At 38.4% G+C, this 23,572-nt stretch overlaps 1 protein-coding gene across 9 annotated transcripts; it reads left to right on the forward strand.

The window, feature by feature from the left end:
* Positions 1-1,104: 1,104 nt before the first annotated feature.
* Positions 1,105-22,716, forward strand: LOC103708479. Of its 9 annotated transcripts, none has more exons than XM_026805185.2 (20): positions 1,115-1,576; positions 2,244-2,318; positions 2,406-2,736; positions 7,605-7,696; positions 10,127-10,291; positions 10,393-10,786; positions 13,033-13,151; positions 13,292-13,364; positions 13,466-13,680; positions 13,799-13,843; positions 13,982-14,078; positions 16,199-16,390; positions 17,016-17,122; positions 17,293-17,383; positions 19,579-19,719; positions 19,828-19,953; positions 20,606-20,776; positions 21,669-21,728; positions 21,821-21,963; positions 22,385-22,716. In XM_026805185.2, the coding sequence occupies exons 1-19, from the start codon at positions 1,485-1,487 to the stop codon at positions 21,953-21,955; spliced, it is 2,721 nt and encodes a 906-aa protein (XP_026660986.1). In that variant the 5' UTR covers positions 1,115-1,484; the 3' UTR covers positions 21,956-21,963; positions 22,385-22,716. The 9 variants fall into 9 exon arrangements, 8 of the variants coding, with proteins under 8 accessions (XP_026660983.1, XP_026660982.1, XP_026660986.1 ...); XM_026805186.2 differs by having other exon boundaries at positions 1,116-1,576; positions 2,301-2,318; XM_026805182.2 differs by having other exon boundaries at positions 1,113-1,576; positions 2,244-2,736; positions 21,821-21,969.
* Positions 22,717-23,572: the final 856 nt, after the last annotated feature.

A 23,572-nucleotide genomic window follows, 5' to 3' on the forward strand; every position in this document is an offset into this window, starting at 1 on the left:
GCATCGGCCTTTATATCACAGTCATCAATCTGGATGTGGTATAAATTTGATGTAGTGAACCAAAACTCAGACACCGACAAGACATAGCTCCTCAAATTCCAATCTAACTGATCAAAGTAATCAATAATTTCAAATTTCAAGCCAAAGAATATAATAATCAATAATTTGTGATCATTAGTACCCGTGTCCATGTGATGAATGGAGGACTCTGCATAAATCGAGCTTTTATCTTGCCAACCAATCAAAACAATCAGTAAATTTCCATCATTAGTACCAATATCCATATAGCAAATCAAAAACTTTGCATGAGTAGAGTTTTAATATAGTAAACCAAGACTCGAACACTGAAGGGAATAACTCCTCAAATTCCAAGTGAACAAATTAGAATAATCAATAGTATCAAATTTCAAATCACTGAATTTGAATAATCAGTAATTTCTCATCATTAATAGCACATTTCCACAAAACAAATGGAGAACCCAGCATAAGTTGAGCTTCCATTTTGCCAACCAATTAGAAAATCATAATTTTTCATTATTATTATAGATGACTATACGGTGAATGGAGAATTCTATATAATCCGAGCTTCCATTTTTAGATATGGATCGGATTCAAGTTATACCTGGTGTAACTCTTGTAGAGTAATCCTCTTTGAGTTGGATGATGAAGGTACCATTTTGATAATCCAAGGTATTAGATGTAATCTAGTACATCTAAACTACTTATATATAAAAAATCAGATGATTTGAAAATTCCTAACTTTTGCATCAAATGATCAAAATTAGATAATTCAAATAACATAAAATAATATATATTTTTTATTAGTTGATGCATGAACTAGATGTGTTCTAATCACATGACTTTTTAATGTGCAAGCATTTTAAAGATAGTGGATCACACCTAGTGATTTGGATTATCGACACAGGACTCTAATTATCCAATTCAAAAAAAAATTGTTACTCTTTAAAGGCACATTATAGTAGAAGTCCCCTGATTGTCACGTGCTATGCACGTGAATGAATGCCCTGGACCCTGGTTTGAGGAAACTGAGGTTGGACAAATTCGGCCGGAAAAGCAGACTCGCGGCGAGCGGTTGGCGTGGGCTCATGGGACACCTTTCAATCGTTCGTTGATTCGTCGCCACAAGATTTTCCAAAAATATAAACCTCATCCCTCATCATCTCCAGTTCTCCATCGCCTTCCTCCCCTCCCTCGGATACTTCGCGCACTCCACTCACAAATAACATCAGCGAGTTTACGGCGATGAGCGTGGCCTCGCTGCCTGCTCTTCAATCGTTCGTTGATTCGTCACCACAAGTTTTTCCGACGATATAATCCTCATCCCTCATCTCGATTTCTCCATCGCCTTCTTCCCCTCCCTAGATACTTCGCGCACTCCACTCACAAATAACATCAGCGAGTGTACGGCGATGAGAGCGGCCTCGCTGCCTACTCTTCCTCGGCGGCTTCACTGAGCGACGACGATGGCAACGGCGTCTCACCACCTCGCGCCCCGGTCCTCCCACGGTTTCCCTCGCGGCGCGGCGATGGGGAGGGTTGCGGGGTCGATCACCAGGTAATTCCTCTTTAGTTTTCTTTTTCTAATCCTCCATTTCGTGTTCCTTTTTCTTTTTTTAAAATAAATTTTACTGTTGGATTGCCAATTTCTTGATAATTTTCTCTTTTGTTTTTTTGAATATTTTTATACGGTTTTTTCAATAAATTTCTCTATTTTGATGTTTTTACTGCTCATCCGATTGAAAAAAAGTGTTTAAATAGGCAATAACTTATTTCGCAAACGATGATTTAATACGCTATCTTTTAAGATCGTATTGTGTTATTTCCCACTATTATTTGCTGTAATAATGGGAGGTAACGGTTTAGGATAGGAGCTGTTGTAATGGGTATCTTGTGACCTATGGCTAGTTAAAGTCCAGTACGGTTAGATGATTTCCATGCATAGGTGTTCTCACATTCCGCATGAAAGGAAATCAAGATCAAAGTGAAACTAGCAACATGTTGGAAATTTGTCGAGGAATATACTTTTCTGAAAATGTACTTAAAGAAGGGTTTCATTGTGTGTAATAAGAACATGCAAATGTGAAAGTTTTAATCATATTCTTGTTTTCTACACAACTATGGGCACACATCGTCACCTAACATTGTATTCTTTATCTGATATAATGCATATCAAATAGTACATAATTCATCTGGCTACTTATTCATTAGCTTTTTGTTTGCAGAACTTCAACTATTTACGTGCCACATAAAGCTGTAGATGTTAATTTTATTTGTAACAGCATGGTGGAACTAAACCAGTATGTATGCTGTCGTCGTTTTTCCAAGAAAAAGTGCTGTTTGAGGCAGGTGCTGTTGGATTATGATAAGCAAAGTCTTCATTGTAGGTGGCTGGAATTTACAAAACATAGGCCACTCGTTCATAAAGCCATGAGGATGAGACACACTACTCTACTAGCTTCTACTGACGATGGTGTAACAGTAAATGGAACCCCGCAAGCTAGTTCTAGCAATGACGTTGAGGAAATGAGAGTTAAATTGGATCAATCTTTACAAGGTGAAGATCTTAGCAGTCGACTTGTTCAGTCCATACATGATTCAGCAAGGGCTATTGAGCTGGCCATTCAAGAACGCAGCTCATTAACAAAAGACTCCTGGTTCCCAAAAGCATGGCTTGGTCTGGACGAAAATGCATGGGTTAAGACACTATCTTATCAGGTCAGCAATATAAATTATAACATTATTCAGAATCTTTATTTTTGTGATCTTTATTTTTGCATATATACTAATAATACTATTATGCTACATAAACATGAAGAAAAGGCAGTTCAGATGCTGATTTACTGAGAATTGCCTTCTTAATGTAGGTTGGCTACTTCATTCCAAGTAACATGATCATAAATTGAGATTTTGCCACCAAAATCATCTTCTTGGTTATTCGTCCTTTAATATATCATCTGCAAACTTGTGCAATTTTTAACTTTGCCATTAGATGTATATCAGTGTGTGATTCCCTTGATTCCGGCATTAGTACATCTCTATTACTTTATCAAAATCGATGAATAAGGATACCAATCTCTTTGATCTGGTTAGTTTCTTGCTCTGTCATTATGATTTCAGACATGCATGTGTGACAGGTGCCCTGTAAAATTTGGAACTCTTGGACATGCTTTCTTGCATCTATACTGGACTAAATATCAGAGAAAGGTCATAGGAACTAAGCATCAAGCATTTTAAACCTATCTTAGAGTGGTAACATGGTGCCAGCCTGTAATTGTTCATCTACTTCGTGATTCGGACTGCTGCATGCCATTTATCTCATGCTAGTTCCTTTTGGTTTCTCAATTTACTGTCCTTTTTTTTCTGATAGTTTTTATTTAGCCACATTCTCCACTTTGTGTCTACTCATAATTATGTGTTCTGTATTAAGATAACAAATCAAATTATATTGCACACAGGATAGATACTCTCTATCTTTTTTTTGCAAAGTTTGCACAGTGATAAGGTATGATTTTTTTCATCATTTGTGTTTTGATTTATTGACCACAATTGAGTGAGATTAAAACCTTTCTTTATGACATTCTAGGTACGTGCATATAAATGCCAAAAATCGATCCATGTTCCCTGATGATGAGTTTAGTACTTTTAATGTTTCCATGTATTATTATCAGAGTCTAGATCCTTGCTCAAACAATCTTTGGTAGAAAGATATGATAATGTGCCACAAATATTAGTCAATAGTATCAGAAAGTGATCATAATGACACTTTCTCTTTCGGATGAGCCTACATGAAGGAATGACTTTAATTCTCTATGTACCTTCATGTAGTTTAAAAGACTCCTAGGATCCGTTCTATTGCTGTGTGATATCCCTGGATGGTTATTGCTGAATTTGGAATTCCAAATGGAACATATGTGGTGGTTGATATTTAAATTCATTTGAATAGAAGTGCAACTATATATTTATATAGTTGTAGTGGGAAAACTTTATTGAAAGAAAGTTGCCGTCATGATTGGTGATAGAGGTGCCATAAGAATATTCTTTTCCCCATTTAACTGTTCAAAATAATGAGATATGGATTTGACTTTAACCCTCTATATTACACTCAATATAGCTGTAGCACCGATGAGTACATTTGGTGTAAGCTATGTATGAATAGTTCAATTATGAACTTTGAAAGACTGATGAAGGCTTCAAAGCCGATGGAGTTTATAACCATTTTGAATAAAAGAAAGTGTAGGAAAATTATGGAAACAATTGAAGGGCGCTGTGAGATTTGAAGATAGAGGCCCCTTGAATGTCTTTTTCTCCTCCCACAATTGACTGTATGAATTAATGAGGAGATAGACTATGAGATATTTGTAGAGGAAACAAACCTAGGGTGGATAATGGAGCGATGGCCCATGTAATGTTTCTATTACAAATTTCTAATGATACAAAAGGGAAATTTTAATCCAAAAATAATCTGTCAAATTTGCATGTATTAATGATGGTGTAACAAATTTGGTGTAAGCATAATAGGTCAATGCTACATATATGCAACTTTAGGGGCACATAAGATTTAAGTACATTTGGCTTAAATGCTTAATAATGGTACTAGTCACAAATAGGGTGGGAAAAGTCCAGGTCTAGGTGGAATACGAATTAGACAGGAGCTTACAGTTTTTTCTCTGACCTAGATTTCAGAATAGACAACATTATATGTTTGAAATCAAACCTAGCTCTGACTTGGTCAACTTGGCTATAACCTTGTTTGACCAAATTTTAACATAATCAGTGAACACTATGTACAAATATAAAGTTCTCCCTATGTAAAATATCATGTAGAAAGATTCTAATTTAGTTAGCCCTCTATAACAAGATTTCAAATTTCCAGCATACTAGCCCATAGTAGTTGATGACCTATTGGGTCGGATGGTTAGACAAGTTGACTTGAATTGAACCGAGACTCCCCAAACTGGCCCTGAATCGATTTCATATTGGTCGTTACCAGGTTTAAAGTTGTTTCGACACTTTTTTTGGTTTTGAAATTGGCTAGTACCTTATATGGTATGCTAGGTCTACCGGACCGGTACTGGGGTCGGTTCAGTACGATTCTGATGCATACCATATCGAGTTGGAGCGTATTGAACCAAGGAGAGGGAGATGGGGAGAGGAGAAGGAGATGGAAGAAGAGAGAGAGAGAGAGAAGGGAGGGAGAGGGAGAGACTTATGGAAAGAGAGGAAGAGAGAGAGGGAAGGGAAGAGAGTGAGAGGGGGAGGGCTCACAGAGAGAGGGAAGAGGGAGAAAGAGAGTGAGGGAGGGAGAGGGAGAGGGAGAGGGAGAGGGGGAGGGAGGGGGAGGGAGATGGAGAGGGGGGGCCTTACCTCAGCATTGGTTAGCATCGAAGAGGGGGGAGAGCGAGCGAGCAAGTAAGACGAGCGTTTGAGTGGGCAAGTGCTCTCTCGAAGAATCGGCTGAATGCAGGGGAGGGGGTTAGAAGCCAAACTGACCCATTGAACTGTACTGATTTGGTGTCGATTTGGTCAGGTATAGGTCGAACCACCCATTTTGGGTTGTTTCAGCAAACGCTTGGTGGCAGATATTATATCAGGTAGTAAGTGATACGAAGCCATAATGCAAGACTTGAAATCTTGATATATGCTGAAGATATATAATTTTTGTATGGTTTTAATTTTTCAACATGGAGCCAACCTGGATGCATTTTAAAGTGCTATATGGTAGGGATCTGAATTGTCCAATTTGTGGATCCAGATCCAACTTGGTTCTCACCTGATTTTAAAGCCCTATAGTAAGGAGTTGGATTGTCCAAATTTGTGGACCGACACCCAACCTGGTTTTAGGTTTCGGCATTTTTTTTGGTCCAAACCTGATTTAAGACAATGGTCATCCTTTTCAGACCTTTTTTTTTTTAGGATCAGACATGGGTCGGACAAAATTTTGCCACCCTTAGCCATAACCTAATGCGATATCAAGGACATGAGAGAAAGGTAGAGATCATCATAAGTGTTGCTTCTGTATGGTGTGGCCTACATGGCACCAAACATGATTTAATGGACCAAGATAGATTGAATAAGGAGAAATACTTATTTGGTGCGAATTCTTGCTAAGTATTGAGATTAAAATAAAAAATGGATGATGGAAGAAATCCTGAAAAAATACTATTTGTTGATGGTTTTCTAATTATTCTTCCACAAGTTTAGCTGCAATCAGTTTGATTTCTTAAATTCCATACAAAAGTCAATACGACTTCATTATTCTGTACTCAACTTTGTTATTCCTGACTAATCGGCAGATATCAACAGAATATATGATAATGTAATTTTTCTACGAGCATAGATTACAATATGCTTGGTATGCATGATAGAAAAAGGAAGTATGGAAAAAGGCAAAAAGAGAGAATATTATTTGGTTATAATCAAGGTACGCCGTACTGGCCCAAATCGGACAGTATGGGGCATACCGTACCATATCGGTTCGGTACTGGTATTCGGTATGGATGGCATATCGACATTCAGTATGCCAAAAATAATTGTATCGTACTGACACTGTGCTAGTGTGGTATCAGCATGGGTTTCGGTACCGAGACGGCGAACCTTGGTTAAAATATGGTAATATGTAATGATTGTCTTTGGTTAGTAAAGAAGTGGGGATTCAGAGGTTGAATATCATTGGAGGAAATACAAAAATATTTCTGTCTTTTAACATACCTTAACCTACATTTGAACTGTGTCATGGATTAAGGAAATTATGCTGTAACAGAGAGTGAGAATGAATCAAATATCCAATTCTAAGAGAAAATAACAAAAATGAAATAATGGGAAATTAGAAATAGATGTCTGCACAATGATGTGAGCAATCTTCTTTGGCTGCTTAGGACATGTGCTCATGTTGCAAGGTATAATGGCTGTAATTTCTATGTCACATGGTGTAGCATGAACCTGGAACCTAAGATTTCTGACTTCTGAGTGTAGTTTTTTTCTCCTGCCTGACTCTGCTATGTGTGATTGGATGGTGAGCTTTGAATCTGTATTATGTACTCAAATAGTTGAAGGATCTCTATTGTATCTCAAGGAATTTTTGTTATCTTCTTAAATTTGGATGAACTGTGCCTGCCCTTCAGCCTCTCAAGTGTTTGAGCATATTCTGCTCTGAAGTGACTGTCGGTTTCTGTTATCAATTCTTACAATGACTTCCTTGTGAATGTCTGCAAAAAAAATGTTAAGTCTTTTTTTTGCCCATTCTGAGCTACCTTGAATATTTTTTACTGTAACATGCTTTCAATTCTATGGCTTCAGTTGATCATATATGGAGAATCATGATAGTGGTTTTATTTCTCAATCCCCAGCATGGCAATGATGCAAGAATTTAGAAATATGTTCACTTCGTACACTTGCTTTTCTATTTGAGGGAAATGGAAATTTTTCTATGGTTCTTTTCTATTTGAGGGAAATGAAAATTTTCTATGGTCATTAATCCTGACTAAGATTCTATTCATTATACTAATAGGAGTTGGCCATTTTATACCATCTATAATTCGTTCTCCATATACCATTCTGGAGTTTCACAAACTATTTCTGTGCAGGCTGCCGCCTATTCTTTATTGCAAGCAGCTATTGAGATTTCATCACAGGGAGATGGACGAGATAGACATGTTAATGTTTTGGTGGAAAGAAGGTTAATAACTCTTCTAAGTTCTGATTTAACTTTTTTTTAATCTTTTTAATCCTTCTTTTCCTCGCTCTCTCTATCTCATTATGAATCTTCATTGCAGATTTGTGTAGCTGATTATTACTAGCGGTTTGTATTTTAAACCCATTGTGATCAAGGTACGCCGTATCGGTCCGAATCGGACGGTATGGGGCATACCATATCATACCGGTTCGGTACCGGTATCCGGTATGAGTGGCGTAATGAGTGTTGGTACGTTAAAAAAATTATGTACCGTACCATGGTATGCTGTACCGGTCGGTAACGGGCGTACCGTACCCGTATCGATGGGTACCGATGTCGGTACGCCAATGTTGGTACGCATGACGTACCGCATACCGTACCGTATCGACACTCGGTACGCCTATACTAGTGCGGCACCGGTACGGAGTTCGATACCGGTATGGCGAACCTTGTACCGTACCGACACTGTGCTAGTGTGGCATCAGTACGGAGTCCGGTACGTAGATGGCGAACCTTGGTTGTGATGGTTGCCAACTCTCTTATTTTGGAAATTGTTGGTAGTGTTGAATTTGATGATTCACATCGTCATCGATATATATGACCTAAAGATTTTGTAGATCTAATAATTGGTTACTAACAATGATATTGTTAATTCCTTTCTATTCTATTTATTTTATCGCAGTTCTTTATTAGGATTTTGATAGGTGATCACATGTGTCGCATAATACCTTTGCATGAAAATTTTGTGTATTGAAATGTAAACATATGATCACCAACAAGTTCTCCTTTTTGGTTAATATTGTATAACATGGACATGACATTGAGGTCATATAAAATACATGCTCCAAGGTTTGCCATCTTGGTACTGGATCTTGTACCGGTACCATCCTATTACAGTGTTGGTACGTGGTACATTACGAGTCAGCAAGGCGTACCAAATGTCAGTATCGTACGAGACTGCTTTATGCTGTTGTTTCTGAAACTTCCTATACCTGTGTTTTATTGGTGAATAACTAGTACGGTATTGGGAGCTCAGATTGCCATGCATGCTAGCAGCTGCTGTCCCAACATATTGGTGCAGTATTCTGGTGTATGGGGCAACACATAAAGGCATGAATGATTTTATGCTCTTTTTCTATATATCATTTTTCACTTATTTTCATCATTAATGCATGTTGACCACCCCATTAAATTGTAAATAGTATCTTCAGATAATTATAACTTATTATTTTTTCCTTTTAACACTTCTTATTGTTTTGTTGATCTTATACAGTGCTAGTTCGTTTTGATGCTATGTATTTTTAGTGGTAAGTTTTTAATGTTTAAACTTCAAAACATATCAACTTTCTCAAACAAAGAAGTAAAATGTTGGTTATATGCAAGATGAGGTTCCTATTATATTCTTTGCATTCCAATATTGTTATCTTTTACTGTATTGCATGTCATTCTTTGTTGATGCATGTTGACTGCTGACAGATTCTGATTGAGCATTTCTATTGCCTTGTCCCTTGACCAGCATTGGCACCATATGTGACTAGAATTTAGATGGCTTCGATACTACATGATTAGTGATTTTTTTTCATATAAATGATAATCATGCAACCACTTTTTGCTTGGTGCATAATTCTCATCTGTCTCCTTTAAACAGAGAAAATTGATTTTGAACCTTCTGGTGTGTTTATTGCCAATGAGGCCAGTTATGAGGGTGGTATACAGGCCGCCCACAGGGAAGAGATTCTCAAAGGAAAGATATGTGAGAATAGAAATATAATTTGTTTCTTATAATAAACTAAAAGGCTGTTGTTGGTAATAGTAAATAAATGAGAAGAGGAATACAAAGGATGCACATGGACAGGGGAAGAAAGATTTCTATCAAGAAAAATGCGACAACTTCTGATGCTATGTTCAGCCAAATTAAAATCTTTCGAGGTTAAAGAATAGTGTAGGATACTTTAATCCTTGCTTTAAATATTCTGATGTTGCATTCTTATTTATTTTATCTTATAAATATTCTTTATGCAATCATGTCCTCTTCTCCCATATTTTCTTGGTATAACTTAGGGATATTGGATGGCTTGATAAATCTTGCATTGAAGTATCTGCATATCCTGAATTTTTATATGGCTGTTATAACTTGCAAAGTTGGTTGGGTTCCCATTTAGCAAATGCATAGTCATTTGGCTGTGGCAATGTGGAGAAAAACTATGTCCATAACATCTATTTTACTGTTCTGCAAACTTGAATGCCCTTCGTTGGGTCGTAGTATGATGTTAAACCATGATCAAAAGAAAGAAATGACACTATATTACAAAAATTAAGCTGCTCATAATTGGTCTTAGTAAGTTTCTTGCTCAATTTCTTACCTTTGGTTCCTTTTTTGTTAATTTCTTGCCCTCACTGATATAGTTCGATAATCTCTGTGCTTAAATGCAGTTTGTTGCGTCTGTGTTCTCCATTAGAGAGCATAATCCGAGATGAATTATCTAGCAAGTTATCTGTAGCTAATGAATGGTTTTGGTCCCATCAACATCCAATGGTTGTCACCACATTTGTAAATGTTTTCGAAAGGGACCTCCACTTCAATGCTGCGATAACATCGTACGTCCATGTTTTTTTTCATTTACACAGTTTACTTTAAGTTAAATTTATGGCCATTAAACTGCTGAAGTTAACAAATATAACCCATTTCTTACCTTCAGATACTGGAAACGGGAATCATCAGGTTCAGACACCACGAACGACCTATCACTAATTATGCTTGCTCTGAGCTGTGTAGCTGCTATCACAAAGCTTGGATCAGCAAAGGTTTCTTGTTCACAGTTCTTCTCAACAGTGCCAGATATTACCGGTAGATTGATGGACATGCTTCTTGATTTTCTCCCACTAAAGAAAGCATATTATTCTATTAAAGATATTGGTCTACACCGAGAATTTCTTTTTCATTTTGGTCCTCGAGCTGCTGTCGGCAAATTTAAAAATGATCAGGCAGTTGAAGAGATAGCATTTTGGGTTGATCTTGTACAAAAACAGTTACAATGGGCCATAGACCGGGAAAGAATATGGTCAAGACTGACCACGTGTGAAAGTATTGAGGTTAGCAACTGTAAGACCCCTCACAATGTAGAATGTGTTGCACAGCACTTACCTTCTTTTCTGATGTATAATGCATGCACAAATAGATTCTGTACTAATACTTGCATTCCAAGTTGTTTTTCATGGTTCTTGATTGGATTTCTTAGTTCTAGCCATATCTTTGATCATTTGAATTAATTCATTCTTATAATGAATTGCAGTCTTTCACCACCATTTCTCTAGTATGAATTGAAACTTCCATTCTGTGATCACTAATCGAATACTATAGAATTAAGGGCATTTTTGTGATTGAAAAACTATTTTAGATTGTTCATTGTTTTAGAAGATGCTAGATGCAAGACGCGCAGCCAGGGGGTTGCCTAGTGTGTAGGTGCTAAGTAGATGCCTAGGATTCAAACGGCCTGCAAATCTGAAAATAACCCAAAGAAGTATATAATATAAGATTAAGTGATAAATAGAACTTGTATATATTATCCTTGTATCAAGTATCAACCTCATTCATGCTCATATATGATACAAACAATCAACTTTTTATATCCATTTATTATATTTTTTTTCTCTTTTTTCCTTTTTTTTAAACTTTGTATTTGGAGATGAAGTTCCAACATAAAAAGATATTGGGTTGTTTGGTATCAGCACTTTGTAGATGGAAATTGCTCTACCAGCAGCACTAGCAGGTTTAGCCACCTTTACTAGTGGCACCAGTAGCAACACCAATTACTACTGTCAGCAATAGTTTCTGCAGTAATTCTTTCCACAATTGGCAGTCCTACTAGCAATGACAGCCGTTGCACGCCCCATACGGCACCACCAAACTCTAGGCCGGTTACTGCCCTCCGAAAATTAAGAAAAAACAAAAGAGACTGCTCGGGGAGCAAGGTTTTAAATATCAATATCAAACTCTATATCATTTTTCCATGAAACAGTATCAATACGATACCGGTAATGATTGTATGTACCAAGTTAGTGTAAAAAAAAAAATTATTGTATGCATCAATACCAAGGTTGGTGGAACCATGGTCTGCCGTACCGGTCCGGCCTGGGACCGGTACCGAATCAGCGTGGAATCCGGATACCGGTAGTTTATTGTTGAAGAACCGGTACGGAACCGGTACGGGACCAGTTCGGACCGGTACGGAACCGGTATGCCACCGGTACGGACCGGTTCGGGACCTGTACGGACTGGTTTCGTACCGGTCTAGGCCGCCACCGGTACGCCGACCGGTACCGGTACGGTGGACCTTGGGTGGAACCGTCCCGAACCGGATGGTTCCGGCCATCCCGGCAGCTGTCCGGCACGGTTCCGGTAATGGAAATGAAATCCGTTGCCGGAGGGGGAGAAGGAGAAGGAAAGAGAGAGCGAGCAGGGAGGGAAGGAGAGGGAGAGGAAGGAAGGGAGAGGGATGTGTAGGCCGGCCGGCAGAGGTTAGCGAGCCGCCCGGAGGATGCTCCTCCGGGCTATGCGGCTCCGTGGCTGGGAAACAGGGCAGGTCCGCTGTTTCGTTCGAAACAAGGGTCCAACTCTTTTTTTATTTTGCGATTTTTAAGTGAAGTTGGTAAACACTAGCGCTAGCACTAGCACTGTGTCAGTACGGTGCAGGATATTTTTGGTGTAGCGAGTGTCAGTATGCCTCTCATACTGTGTACCGATTTGAATGGGTATGGTACGTAGACACGTACTGCTTGGTTTGTGCCATTACGATGAACCATGACTGGTATGGTATGGTATTCCTGGTACAAGATGGTACGATCCGGTATGGTGAAGCATGGTTTCACCATATGATTTAAGTATTTCTTTAACGTACAAAATATTTGTATCATTTCTACCTCATCCTTCCTTTGATCACATTATTTTTCAATGTGCTGATTTATTGCGGAAGCACTATCTTTTTTTTTATGTTCACTTTTCTGCTTTTGATGCTGCCATCTTTGATCTGCATTGATTTCTTATTCATTTGATTTTGTCAGCAAATACTTTAAATATGCTGATGCGATAATTTACTAAACGAACTAAAATTGGTGGTCATTAGCTATTTTTCTTGAATATATAAGTTTTAATGTTTTTATATTACACAACGTTTTGTAAGATGGTTCTCTTAACACATGCTGGACTTGTTGTAATCCATTTCATATACTATTAAACAAGTTAATTTATTGCTCTGCATGCTTTTTAAGCTCTTTTTCTTGATGTGCATGTCCTAGTATTTTGTGCATATTGATGTAGATCTTTTTGTGCATTGCTACAGGTTTTGGAAAAGGATTTGGCAATCTTTGGATTTTTTATTGCCTTAGGCAGAAGCACGCAATCCTTTTTATTTTCAAATGGTTTCACAATCATGGATGACCCGATTGAAAGTGTGATAAGGTGTGTGCCCATGCAATGTGAATTTCCTTCCAATCTCAAACCTATGAATTTCTGTAATCTATACCAAATGTTCTAACTGATAAGGAGATGATTCTTCATATGTTGCAGTACTTTTATTCAATTGAATTTTGTTATTTCAGGTATCTTATTGGGGGCAGTGTGCTTTATTATCCACAACTATCATCCATTAGTTCTTATCAGCTGTATGTGGAGGTCTGCATGCAAATAAGCATCGTCATCAAGCAGATTAATTAATTATTTTTTTTTAAAATCATATTATTCAAACATGTAATATGCTTTCTTGGACTCCATAGGTAGTCTGTGAAGAGTTGGAGTGGCTTCCCTTCTATCAAAGAAGTTTATCTAATGGAATGCTTGTTAATATGGGTAAAAGAGAGGGAAGTCCTAGAGAGGAAGCTATTACCCGATCATTAAATGTGTGTTCTTACTGGATGACAAGTTTTATTAAGTACAGTAAATGGCTTGAGAATCCATCAAACATAAAAGCAGCAAGATTCCTTTCTAGAGGGTACGTGAATATGGTCCTAAATGATCAATTTGTCATTCCCTTTTTCTGTTTCCAATACAAGCATTATTATTGGTAAATATGGATAACACGTCAGTTATATATCTGTTGTTTGTTTTAGACACTCCATGCTGAATGAATGTATCAAAGAGCTTGGCGTCGTCAAGTAAGTTCTACAAGGCCAACCGAGAACTATCTTTCTTTATCTCATTCTATAAGATGGAAATGCATTAAAAGTACATTTCTGTTGTCTTTGCTGTTAATGATGCTTAGCAAATGTGATGTTACCATGTCAAATGAGCTGCAGAGATAAAAAGGAAAAGGAGATTGCGGAGCATCAAAGTTCATGTGCATCTGAAACAAACTCTCTGGTGGAGCCAGAGTTAGATTCTTTTGATAAGGTATCCATTATTTTTTTGATTTGAGAAAAACTTTTGAAATAACATTATTTTAAGTGATTTTTTTTATCAAATTTATTCACTGAACTACATATGATCTTTCAAGTGGATATACTTGCTAAATTTTCTGTAGTATGTACCTGGATTCTAATGTGATTATTCAAGTTGGTGGGGGGGGGAACATGTTTGATTCCAGTTTGAGTATTGATGAAGATGGTGAAATAGCTGGCCGTTCAAAAAAAGTTACTTAATTGTTTGCTAGAAATGATTGATATATTGCATTGATGGAAGGTGTAATTCTAAATTGCAATGTTGGGCAAATAAGATCCACATAGCCAGACTTGCATAGTTTGGATAAGACTCAATACTTTTGGTAGTGTTTGCAATGTCCTGGGCCTGGTCCACCGAACTGGCCTGAATCGTCTGGTTTTGGTTGTACCGAGCCGAACTAGTGCAGAACTGGGTCGGTTCGGATGTGAAAATCGAAATCCACCCTCAAATCTCTCCAGACCAGACTGGGTCGGTTCGGATGTGAAAATTGGAACCCACTCTCGAATCACTCCAAATCAAGCTGCCCGATTCACATTGGTTCGAACCAATTTCCCTTCTCCCTCCTTTTTAAGTGATGGGAAGGCCCTGAGAAGCAAGGACTACTATGTCGGAACCGGTGTCCGAATCGGTTGCTCAGTGGCACGGGTCGGTACGCCCCCATGGCGTTACATGCTAAGGTCGGAGGAATCGATAGCGGATCCCGTACCGGTTGTCCGACGGAATGGCTCGGTATGGGCCCGCGGCGTGCCGACACAGCGAACAGATGAGGAAGAGGCAAAACGAGAGAGGAAAAGAGAGAGAGAGCGGAGGAGGGAGGGAGAGGATGCCGAAGGAGGGCCGGCGGAGCCCGACAGAGGCCGCGAGGGGGCTGGCGTCGGGGAAGAAGGCTGCTTAAGCGGCCAACCCCCTATTTCGTTCAAAACAAGGGTTGACTGCTTAAGCGGCCTTCTTCTTTGGCGCCGGCCCCCTTGCAAGCTCCGCTGAGCTCTGCCGGTATCCCTCCCTCCCTCCCCCACTATCTCTCTCTCTCTCTCTTTTTCTCTCCTAGGGGTCGGCCGCTTAAGCGGCCCTTCTTCTCTGGCACCGGCCCTCCGCCGGCGTCCTCTCCCTCTCCTTTCTTTCCCTGCTTGCTCTCTACTTTCTTCTCCTTCGGCTCCGGGAACGCATCCCTTTTTTGAGTCGGAACCATACCGGTGAGCCACCGGTATGGTTTGAAATGGGCGGAACCTGCCAGTTCGGGTCAGTTTCGCCGATGTTGTTCCGTGCAGCTTCTGCCGACGTTGTTATGAGGGGCCATGAGATGACAACACTGGAGTTTGTGACAAGCACCTTGAAAGAAGGTTTGAAGTGGAAAAGTGTTAGAAGATAAAGCAATTTAAAAGCAGTTAAGTTAGTTTTGATGGATGCATTGTTAACTGTGCTGGACCTTGAAGAGGAATGCAAGGATGATATTGATGAGGTGTGAGAAATGTTATGAAGATTTGGAGGATTTCGGCAATACTGCAATTGGCATGCTGTTTGTTAGTTTGATACCATACCATACTGATCTGTGCCTACCAGCAAGTTACCAGTACAGGTACGTGTGCCAGTACTTGAAACCCTTGGCTGTTGGTATGGGCCTTAGCAAGTTGCTGACTTCCAGATGTAAAACGGAGTCTCAATCCATGAGAAAGAGTTGGCAGGGGCATGCAATGGCACAGGATGTTGCTCCAATTAGGAATGAATGCTAAAGAACCTTCATGAGACCTGCCTGGTGGTTATAGAGATGATCACATTAGTTTCTTCAATCATGTAATTACACTCTATATCATTTTGGAAATTTGCACTTTCTTAAATAATGGGAAACATTACTTTACACTATATTGCTGCTACTTGCTACTACTACTGAATAGATCGACAAGTCACAAGTATGCTTTATTTATTTATTTATTTTTTATAAAACTTCATTGTTTCTTTCAGGTTGTGTAAGATAATTATTTCTGACTATTATAAGTTACTTGTGACTGCATATTGATTGATTCGAACTTGTTATGTACTTTGGGGTCCAAAATCCAGTTGATTCCTGGTTGCAGGCACTTGAAAGTGTTGAGGAAGCTTTGAATAGATTAGAGGACTTACTTCAAGAGTTACATCTTTCCAATGCAAACCCTGGAACAGAACATTTAAAGGCTGCCTGTTCTGACCTCGAGAGAATAAGAAAGCTTAAGAAAGAGGCTGAATTTCTTGAAGCATCTTTCAGAGCAAAGGCAGCCTCACTAGAACAGGTATCTTCTTAATGGATTCATATTAATGTACAGGTAAACAGCTTATATTTGAAGTGTCCACTTAGAAATTGACTGTGAAGCCTTTCGATTTGGGTGATTTATGTGTAGAGTTGCTGAGCTATTTGCATTTGTTAATCATATTACTGGCAGCTTGACTCAATTCATAGTGTTCTAAAATTCTGCGGATGTGCATCCTTCACAAAATAAAAACCCTTACTATAGCATTGCATGTGCGTCTGTGTTCTTGACAGCAGAAAACACTTTCTAAATTAGCAGAGCGAGGCAGCTTTAATCAATCTTTCTGTGTATATATATCACTTATGACTTTCTACTCTGAATGATTTACTGCAAAAGATTTCAGGACTATAAAATGATGCGTGAAGATTCTTGCTTTGGGTACCAAACGAATATAGTTAGACCAGTGACAGCACATATCTCTACATATGAGTTGTCTTCCTTTCTTGGGTGCATGAAGCATCACTCTTTTGCATTTCATTTTTTTTTTTATATAATTCAAGTTGCACGCCATGCTTGGTTCTTGTATCCACCTTCTTATTTTATTAGAAGCAAAATTGTTGATTTGCTGCATATTATGCCTCCTAACAAGTCCTTATTGTTGAACTAGGGTGATGCTGATGAACAGTCACTGTCTTCTGCCAGTGAGCAGGAACTGATTAAGAAGACGGGAAAAGCTTCTAATACGAGTGAAAAGGTTCAGAACACTGTAGAAAAGTGAGTTCCTTAATGTGGACATATTGCTGATTTTAATGTTTTTCTAACACTAGACACTACAGGCCTGATCCGTATATAAATATTGTAGAAAGAATTGAATCCCATGCAGTGGATTGCAATATATAGTCCTACTTTTGTTGTTTGTCTTTGACTCCAAGTTCTTTTGTCAGGGTGGTTCGTAAACCTCGTGGTTTTTGGAGTTTGCTGGTACGGAATTCCACCCGGAAAAATGAGCCTGGACTGTCAATGAAGGATCAAAATGTATGGAACTTCTTAATTTATATTTTTTGTTGTTGCTTTCTATGTTGAAATATTTTTGTTCAAGTATCAATTTAATATTAATGGATAAGTGTGGATTATCATATGACTGAATGTCATGTGAAAAAATAAATGACTTGTAACTCATGCACTGATGGATATTGTAATTAAGATCTTTGTATTTGTGGCCTATGAGGTATTATTCTATCGTAGCTCCTACTGAGCCTAGGTACATCATAAACTAACTGATGTATATGATCAGATTGCAACAAAAATCAATTCCCAGTACTACTCTCAGGCTTTAAACTAGAAAGCATCCGGGCGTGGTTGTGAACTTTGACAATCACCCACCTACTTGACTCATTGTTTGACAAGTTTCTTTAACTTTTTCATGTATGAAATGACAGTCAACCTCAATAAAATTTGTATCCTTATGAAAAGTTAGTGTCAACAATATGGCTAGTGGCTTCATTGTTGCATAAAATTGTAGAGGATTGCTGAGTTATCCATGTCTTTTTTATTATTTTGATTTTCTAAAATGGTCATTTGAGATGATCACTAGAACTTTTAATGTTTTAATTTATAAAACTAGGCGATCAACAATAAATTCAAGGATTCATGAAGACAGTCCCTCATATTTAGAACCATAGATCGATACATGGGGCCTCTTATATTCTTGAAAGCTGAAATAGATATATTTGTTTGTTGCATGAGACTCGTGTCATCAAGTGAAGTCATCAAGATCAGTTTCTTATCTATCAAAGTTGCTTTAATCAAAACTCATTATTGTACTTTGATATTAACATTTATTTGTTTCTAGGGCAACCTCACATTTTAAGAAATTTTAATATTTTTTGAGTCCTCAAAGAAATAAACTGATGCTAATTAAGTTTTAGAATTTTTATATTAGTGGAAGTTGAGGGGGATGACAACATACCAGGCTGGAAAGATATGCAAAATTTGCCCATAAAATTACTTCAGCTTGTTTCTAATTATTGCTTCATGGTTTTTGTAGGTCTAATCAGACTAAAACTAGTATAGTTTTTGGAAACCTGGTCTAGTATATCTGGTTAATTGGCATTTAAGGTTCACTGAACCGGTAGCAGAGATTGTATTAGCCAGCGACATGTTTGGTACGATACTGGTACATACTGTATTGATCTAACGTGTATGAACCAGGGAGAGGAAGAAGAAGAGTGAGGGACAAATGGAGAGGAAGAGAGAGGGAGGGAGGGGGAGAGAGAGAGAAGGGGGCTTATAGAGAAGGGGAGAGGAAGAAGCTGGGGGAAGAAGAGAGGGAGAGGGGGCTTATAGAGAAGGGGAGAGGAAGAAGCTGAAGGAAGAAAAGACGGAGGGAGGGCTTATGGAAGGGTGGGGGAGAGAATGGGGGGCTTACCTCATCGTCAGTAGCTGGAACCCTCAAATGGCATCAATCAGTGTTGAAGAGGGGGGAGAGAGAGAGAGTACGAGCGAACGAGTTAGGGCAGCAAGCGAGCAATGGAGAGAGCCTGTCGGGGGGGGGGGGGGGGGGGGAGTTTTATAACCCAGACCGACTTGCTTTGCCAAACTATCTCAATTTAGTGTCGGTTCAGTTTTGTACAGGTCGAATCATCTTGTTCAAGTCAGTTCGGCAATCCTTGCTTGCATTCCTTTTTTCTATTTTTAAGTTGCTCAATAGTAGGACCTCGACTTAGTATCTCTTGAATGAGGTGTACTTAGCTGTTGTGATACTACTTAAAGGAGAAAAATTATAAGGTGCTGTAGAAATCCTACGGCCAAAAGTTTAAAGATCAGCTTGCACAATATTATTGTAAAAGTAAACTTCAATAATGTTACGCTCTAAATTTCTAGAATTGTTTAGGTAGGGTAATAGTTGCTACATTATCATTGTCTAAAATCTAAATTTGTTTGTACTTTGTACTTTGTTTGAGCGTAATTATGTAAATTGGGAGAACCACCATATCAGCAAACTTTTTTCCTGCTTTCTTTATTCAAAAATATATTTCTATAAGATGTGTTGTTTTCATTTTAAAGTTGTTGTGTTTCTACTCTATGAATTAGCTGAAAATGTGTAAAAGCTTTATATGTGGTTTAAATGATCCATGTAGGGATGCCATAAAATCATTTAATCCCTTGTAGGTCCAAACTTGGGTTCTTGAAATATATGTCTCTTCTTCATAAGAACAAGTTCTGTGCAGGTTGCTATTGCTGGAGTGGGTAATCAAGGCCTAGAATTAAATGAGATTCACCGCTTTGAACTTTTGAGGAATGAGTTGATTGAGCTTGAAAAGAGAGTTCAAAGAAGTACAAATGACAGCCAGAATGAGGAGGTATCTCTGGCAAGTCCATTTAACGTACTTTTTCATTTAGAATTATCTCATCAAACTGTCTTTTCTCTTGACCTTGGGATTTCCTCTACTGAATCATATTTCTGCATATTCTCTCAGGAGGCTGATCTTATAGATGACAAGGACAAGCATGCACCTGCGGTAGCAAACAATATGTTAGTCAAGGCACAAAAGAAAGATAATGTCATTGCCAAATCAATGGAGAAGATCAAGGAAACTACCACGGTAGAACTCTATTTTTAAGTATCGAGCTGTACCAGATGGTATGGGCAAACTGTACCAGCCCAGTATAGTATTGGTACAGTTTGGGGATTGTTATGCCCTTGTTCCAACATATGGTATAAGTGTTGTGCCAACTCCATTATTATGCCATGTATCAATACCATATCGTGCCATGATAATAGTTCACGGGTACCGGGCCTGATACTGAGATGTAAGCTCTTGCCTATGATAATTGATTTGACTTACAAACAATTGACAAATATATACGCAACTTGCACTGAGCTATCATCTTGAACTCGCATCTCTTAACCATGGCCGCACACCTATAGCATGTGGTGGTAATTTAATGTCAATGCCAAATAGGGTAAAGAAGAATTTATCTTCATAAGAGCATGTTAGTGAATTGAGTTTTTTCCAATCTTTAATTGTAATCAATATCTGGTGTCACCAATTTGCTATTGTCATGTAACTTCTACATATTGAATAAGTTGTCAGCACTGAGCCTCTAAATTGCATGAATTGAACCTCATTATTTTATGTGCGTTATTTTTTGCCATTTTATGTATTTCAATTTCTACTCATTTTTTATAAAAAAAGTACTTTTTACTTTGGATTGACGAAATGTTGCATTCTTTGTTATGTTTTCTGTATTCAGGATGTGTGGCAAGGAACTCAGCTGTTAGCCATAGATGTTGCAGCTGCTACGATTTTGCTAAAAAGAGCACTCACTGGAGATGAACTCGCAGAAAAGGAGAAGAAAGCTCTCCGTAGAACTTTAACAGACTTGGCATCTGTTGTTCCAATTGGATTTCTCATGCTTCTTCCCGTAAGTCTGACTTCATAATTTATTCTTCTCTAGCTATGTTTGTCCATTAACATGCTAATACATTCTCTAGTTTTTGTACAAGCATGTACATAGTACATACTATTTGGAGACCAATACTTTGCTGTTAAAAGATTATTGGTGTGATCACTAACACTTCTAACCAAGGTTTGCAATCTCGGTACCAGACCCGTATCAGTATCATGCTGGTATTGTATCGATATGCCCATTATAGAGGTTGGTTAGGCATCCAAAGACTTGATACGCCTTTTGTACCAAGTCTCGATTTAGTATCCATATGGTACGATATGCTCGGTACGGGGCGGTACACACCAATATAGCAAGCCTTGCTTCTGATAGTTTTTGTTGCTAGAGAATTATTCTAAGGTGTTCCAAAACTAAAATTTATTGAAGATTCCAGGCATTCCATGTTTCTCTAACTTGCGCGTTACTTCAAGCATAATCTTTATGGCCCATTCTTTGGAGGTAATGTCACGAAAAAGTTGGTCAACTTTTTCATTGACCAACTTACTCATGTTCTCATGTTTCTCGAGGTGAGTAAGTTATTTGCTCATGGGTAGCATTTACCCATGAAATGGGAGAAAAATCTTCCCACCTAGGAGGTGGCAAGTCATTTTCCCATCAGCCAGTAAAATGATCTTTTTATTTTATTGCTAAAATACCCCTAACCCTATAATAATATAATATAATATAATATAATATATATTACATTGTATCATTATTATATAATATAATATATAATATTATAATATATAATATTAATATACTATTATAATATATAATATTATAATATCATTTCTAGCCAGTGTAGGCTCTGCCTTTACTGTCAAAAAATAAAAATGTTCGCTTACCATCTTTTCCTCCTGATGTTTAGGTTACCGCAGTTGGGCATGCAGCTATGCTTGCTTTCATTCAAAGATATGTACCTGCTCTGGTATGTTCCTGTTATGAACTACGCTACCACCTCCAAAGGTTTGCGCTTTACGCTTGGCTGATTTGTGAAATGATGCTCTTTTCCTATGGCAGATTCCATCCACGTATGCACCAGATAGGTTAGATCTCTTGAGACAGCTTGAGAAAGTGAAGGAAATGGAAAGTACTGAGATGAACTCTGATGAGATGACTGAGGGAGGTAGCTTGACCAGCAGCAATGCAGAGTAGCTGCACCTGTCAGTGTGAATCTCTCTTTACCTTTGACCCATTGATGGCCTCTACTTTTCTAAACTATCCTTATCTCTACTACTATAATGCAAACTACTTTTGAACTGCCTGTCCATGAAGCTACGGGCCTGTGCTTCTGTCTACAAGCAGAAGGCCTACTGCACCTCACTGCTCTCCCTACTTCAATAACCATTCCCATCTTTTAATGTATACACCTCACTTACCCTAAGGGAGAGAAGCAAAAGAAGTGCGTCTTCCTAAATCTGGAGGGCAGTTACCAAGTTACGCAATCAATAAATATATTTTTTTTAACTAAGATGGAAGTTTTAACTGTGTTAATATTTCATCTGGTGTGCATCACAAACATCCCACTTCATGTGTTTTCAAACATACCCAATTCTTGTTAATTATATGTTTATTTGTTTCCAGATGATTGCTGTGAAGTTCATTCAGTACACTGGCATGCTAAAGTAGCACATAAGTGTCTGCAGATCTGCGTGAAAGATACTTACGAACTAGGCTTCGTGTGAATCAAAGAGTAGCTTATTTTCTATTATCCGCTTGATTCATTGACTGCGGCCTTGAGTTTTTTTACCATATGCTAAAATGAACAGGTCGTCTGCAGTCGGTTACAAATTCTATGGCTGGTATCCAATGCTGTAATCAGACTGGGCATTCCAAGTTGTAACAAGTATTTTCATACAAATGATCTTAGAACTTGTATATAGATTGAATTGGATATGTTGCAGTTTTGCTTTCCATTTTCTGGTGCACTTTATATGAGTAGCTAGCAGCTAGCTAGTTGAGCGCAAGTAGTAAATGTAAGCACTAAGAGAAGTGTAATACTTGGTAATTTGTAATTCAAAGACTGAAGTCCGAGCGGGATGTCCAGCGAGACATCGGGACGGGTACCCTCCTGGGATTCAGGATATGATTGTCCAACTATTATCCCAGCATTCCAATCGGTATGTCTGGGTATGCTTCTGGGATTCAGGACATGATTGTCCATTCCATGAGACAATCGGGTTATCTCTGTTCCATAGAATTGAACATCGTGATGTGTATTGCTAAGGCTGTGTTTGGTATTATTTCTATTTTTTTTAAAAAAAATAGAAATAGAAAATTTGTTTTTTTTGATTTTTTTTAATACAAAATATGTTTGGTTTTCTCTTTTCTTTTTAATAACAAAGGCCGAAGACTATGGTGGAAGTTGGAAGCATGGAATCGAGCTAGCATCGAGAGAGTAGGGAGTGAGGGAGGGGGCAATCAGGGACAATGCAATGTGAGTTGCTTGATTGGGAGCGTCCTCAATTAGAATGACTAATGTTGAGAATGGATGGACACTATTGCTCTCGAGAGAATGAATGAATGGGGGATGATTGAAAACAGATATCAAGAATGAATGAATGGACATCAAGAACGAAAGATTGGATAGATGACTACAGAAGATGGATTCCAAGAACAAACAGATGGATGGAAGGCAAAGGTGGTGGGCTTAAGGAGAATGGGAGCAAGGCAATGGAAGAAGCCATCGGAGAGGCGGGCATCGGCGAGGAGAGTGGTGGTGGAGGTCTTGAGGGGAAAGGGCGGTGCTAAGATTGGAAGGTTGGGCGGAGG

This window comes from Phoenix dactylifera, unplaced genomic scaffold (genome assembly GCF_009389715.1).
Source record: "Phoenix dactylifera cultivar Barhee BC4 unplaced genomic scaffold, palm_55x_up_171113_PBpolish2nd_filt_p 000153F, whole genome shotgun sequence".
NCBI classification, from domain to species: domain Eukaryota; kingdom Viridiplantae; phylum Streptophyta; class Magnoliopsida; order Arecales; family Arecaceae; genus Phoenix; species Phoenix dactylifera.

What these genes read in the sequence shown, in the direction of transcription:
- LOC103708479 (XM_026805182.2), top strand. Translation starts at nt 1,485, where the DNA reads ATGGCAACGGCGTCTCACCACCTCGCGCCCCGGTCCTCCCACGGTTTC. An exon ending in TTAAGACACTATCTTATCAG is followed by an intron (nt 2,737 to 7,604) that starts GTCAGCAATATA and finishes ATTTCTGTGCAG; the next exon opens with GCTGCCGCCTATTCTTTATT. An exon ending in GCAAGATTCCTTTCTAGAGG is followed by an intron (nt 13,681 to 13,798) that starts GTACGTGAATAT and finishes TGTTTGTTTTAG; the next exon opens with ACACTCCATGCTGAATGAAT.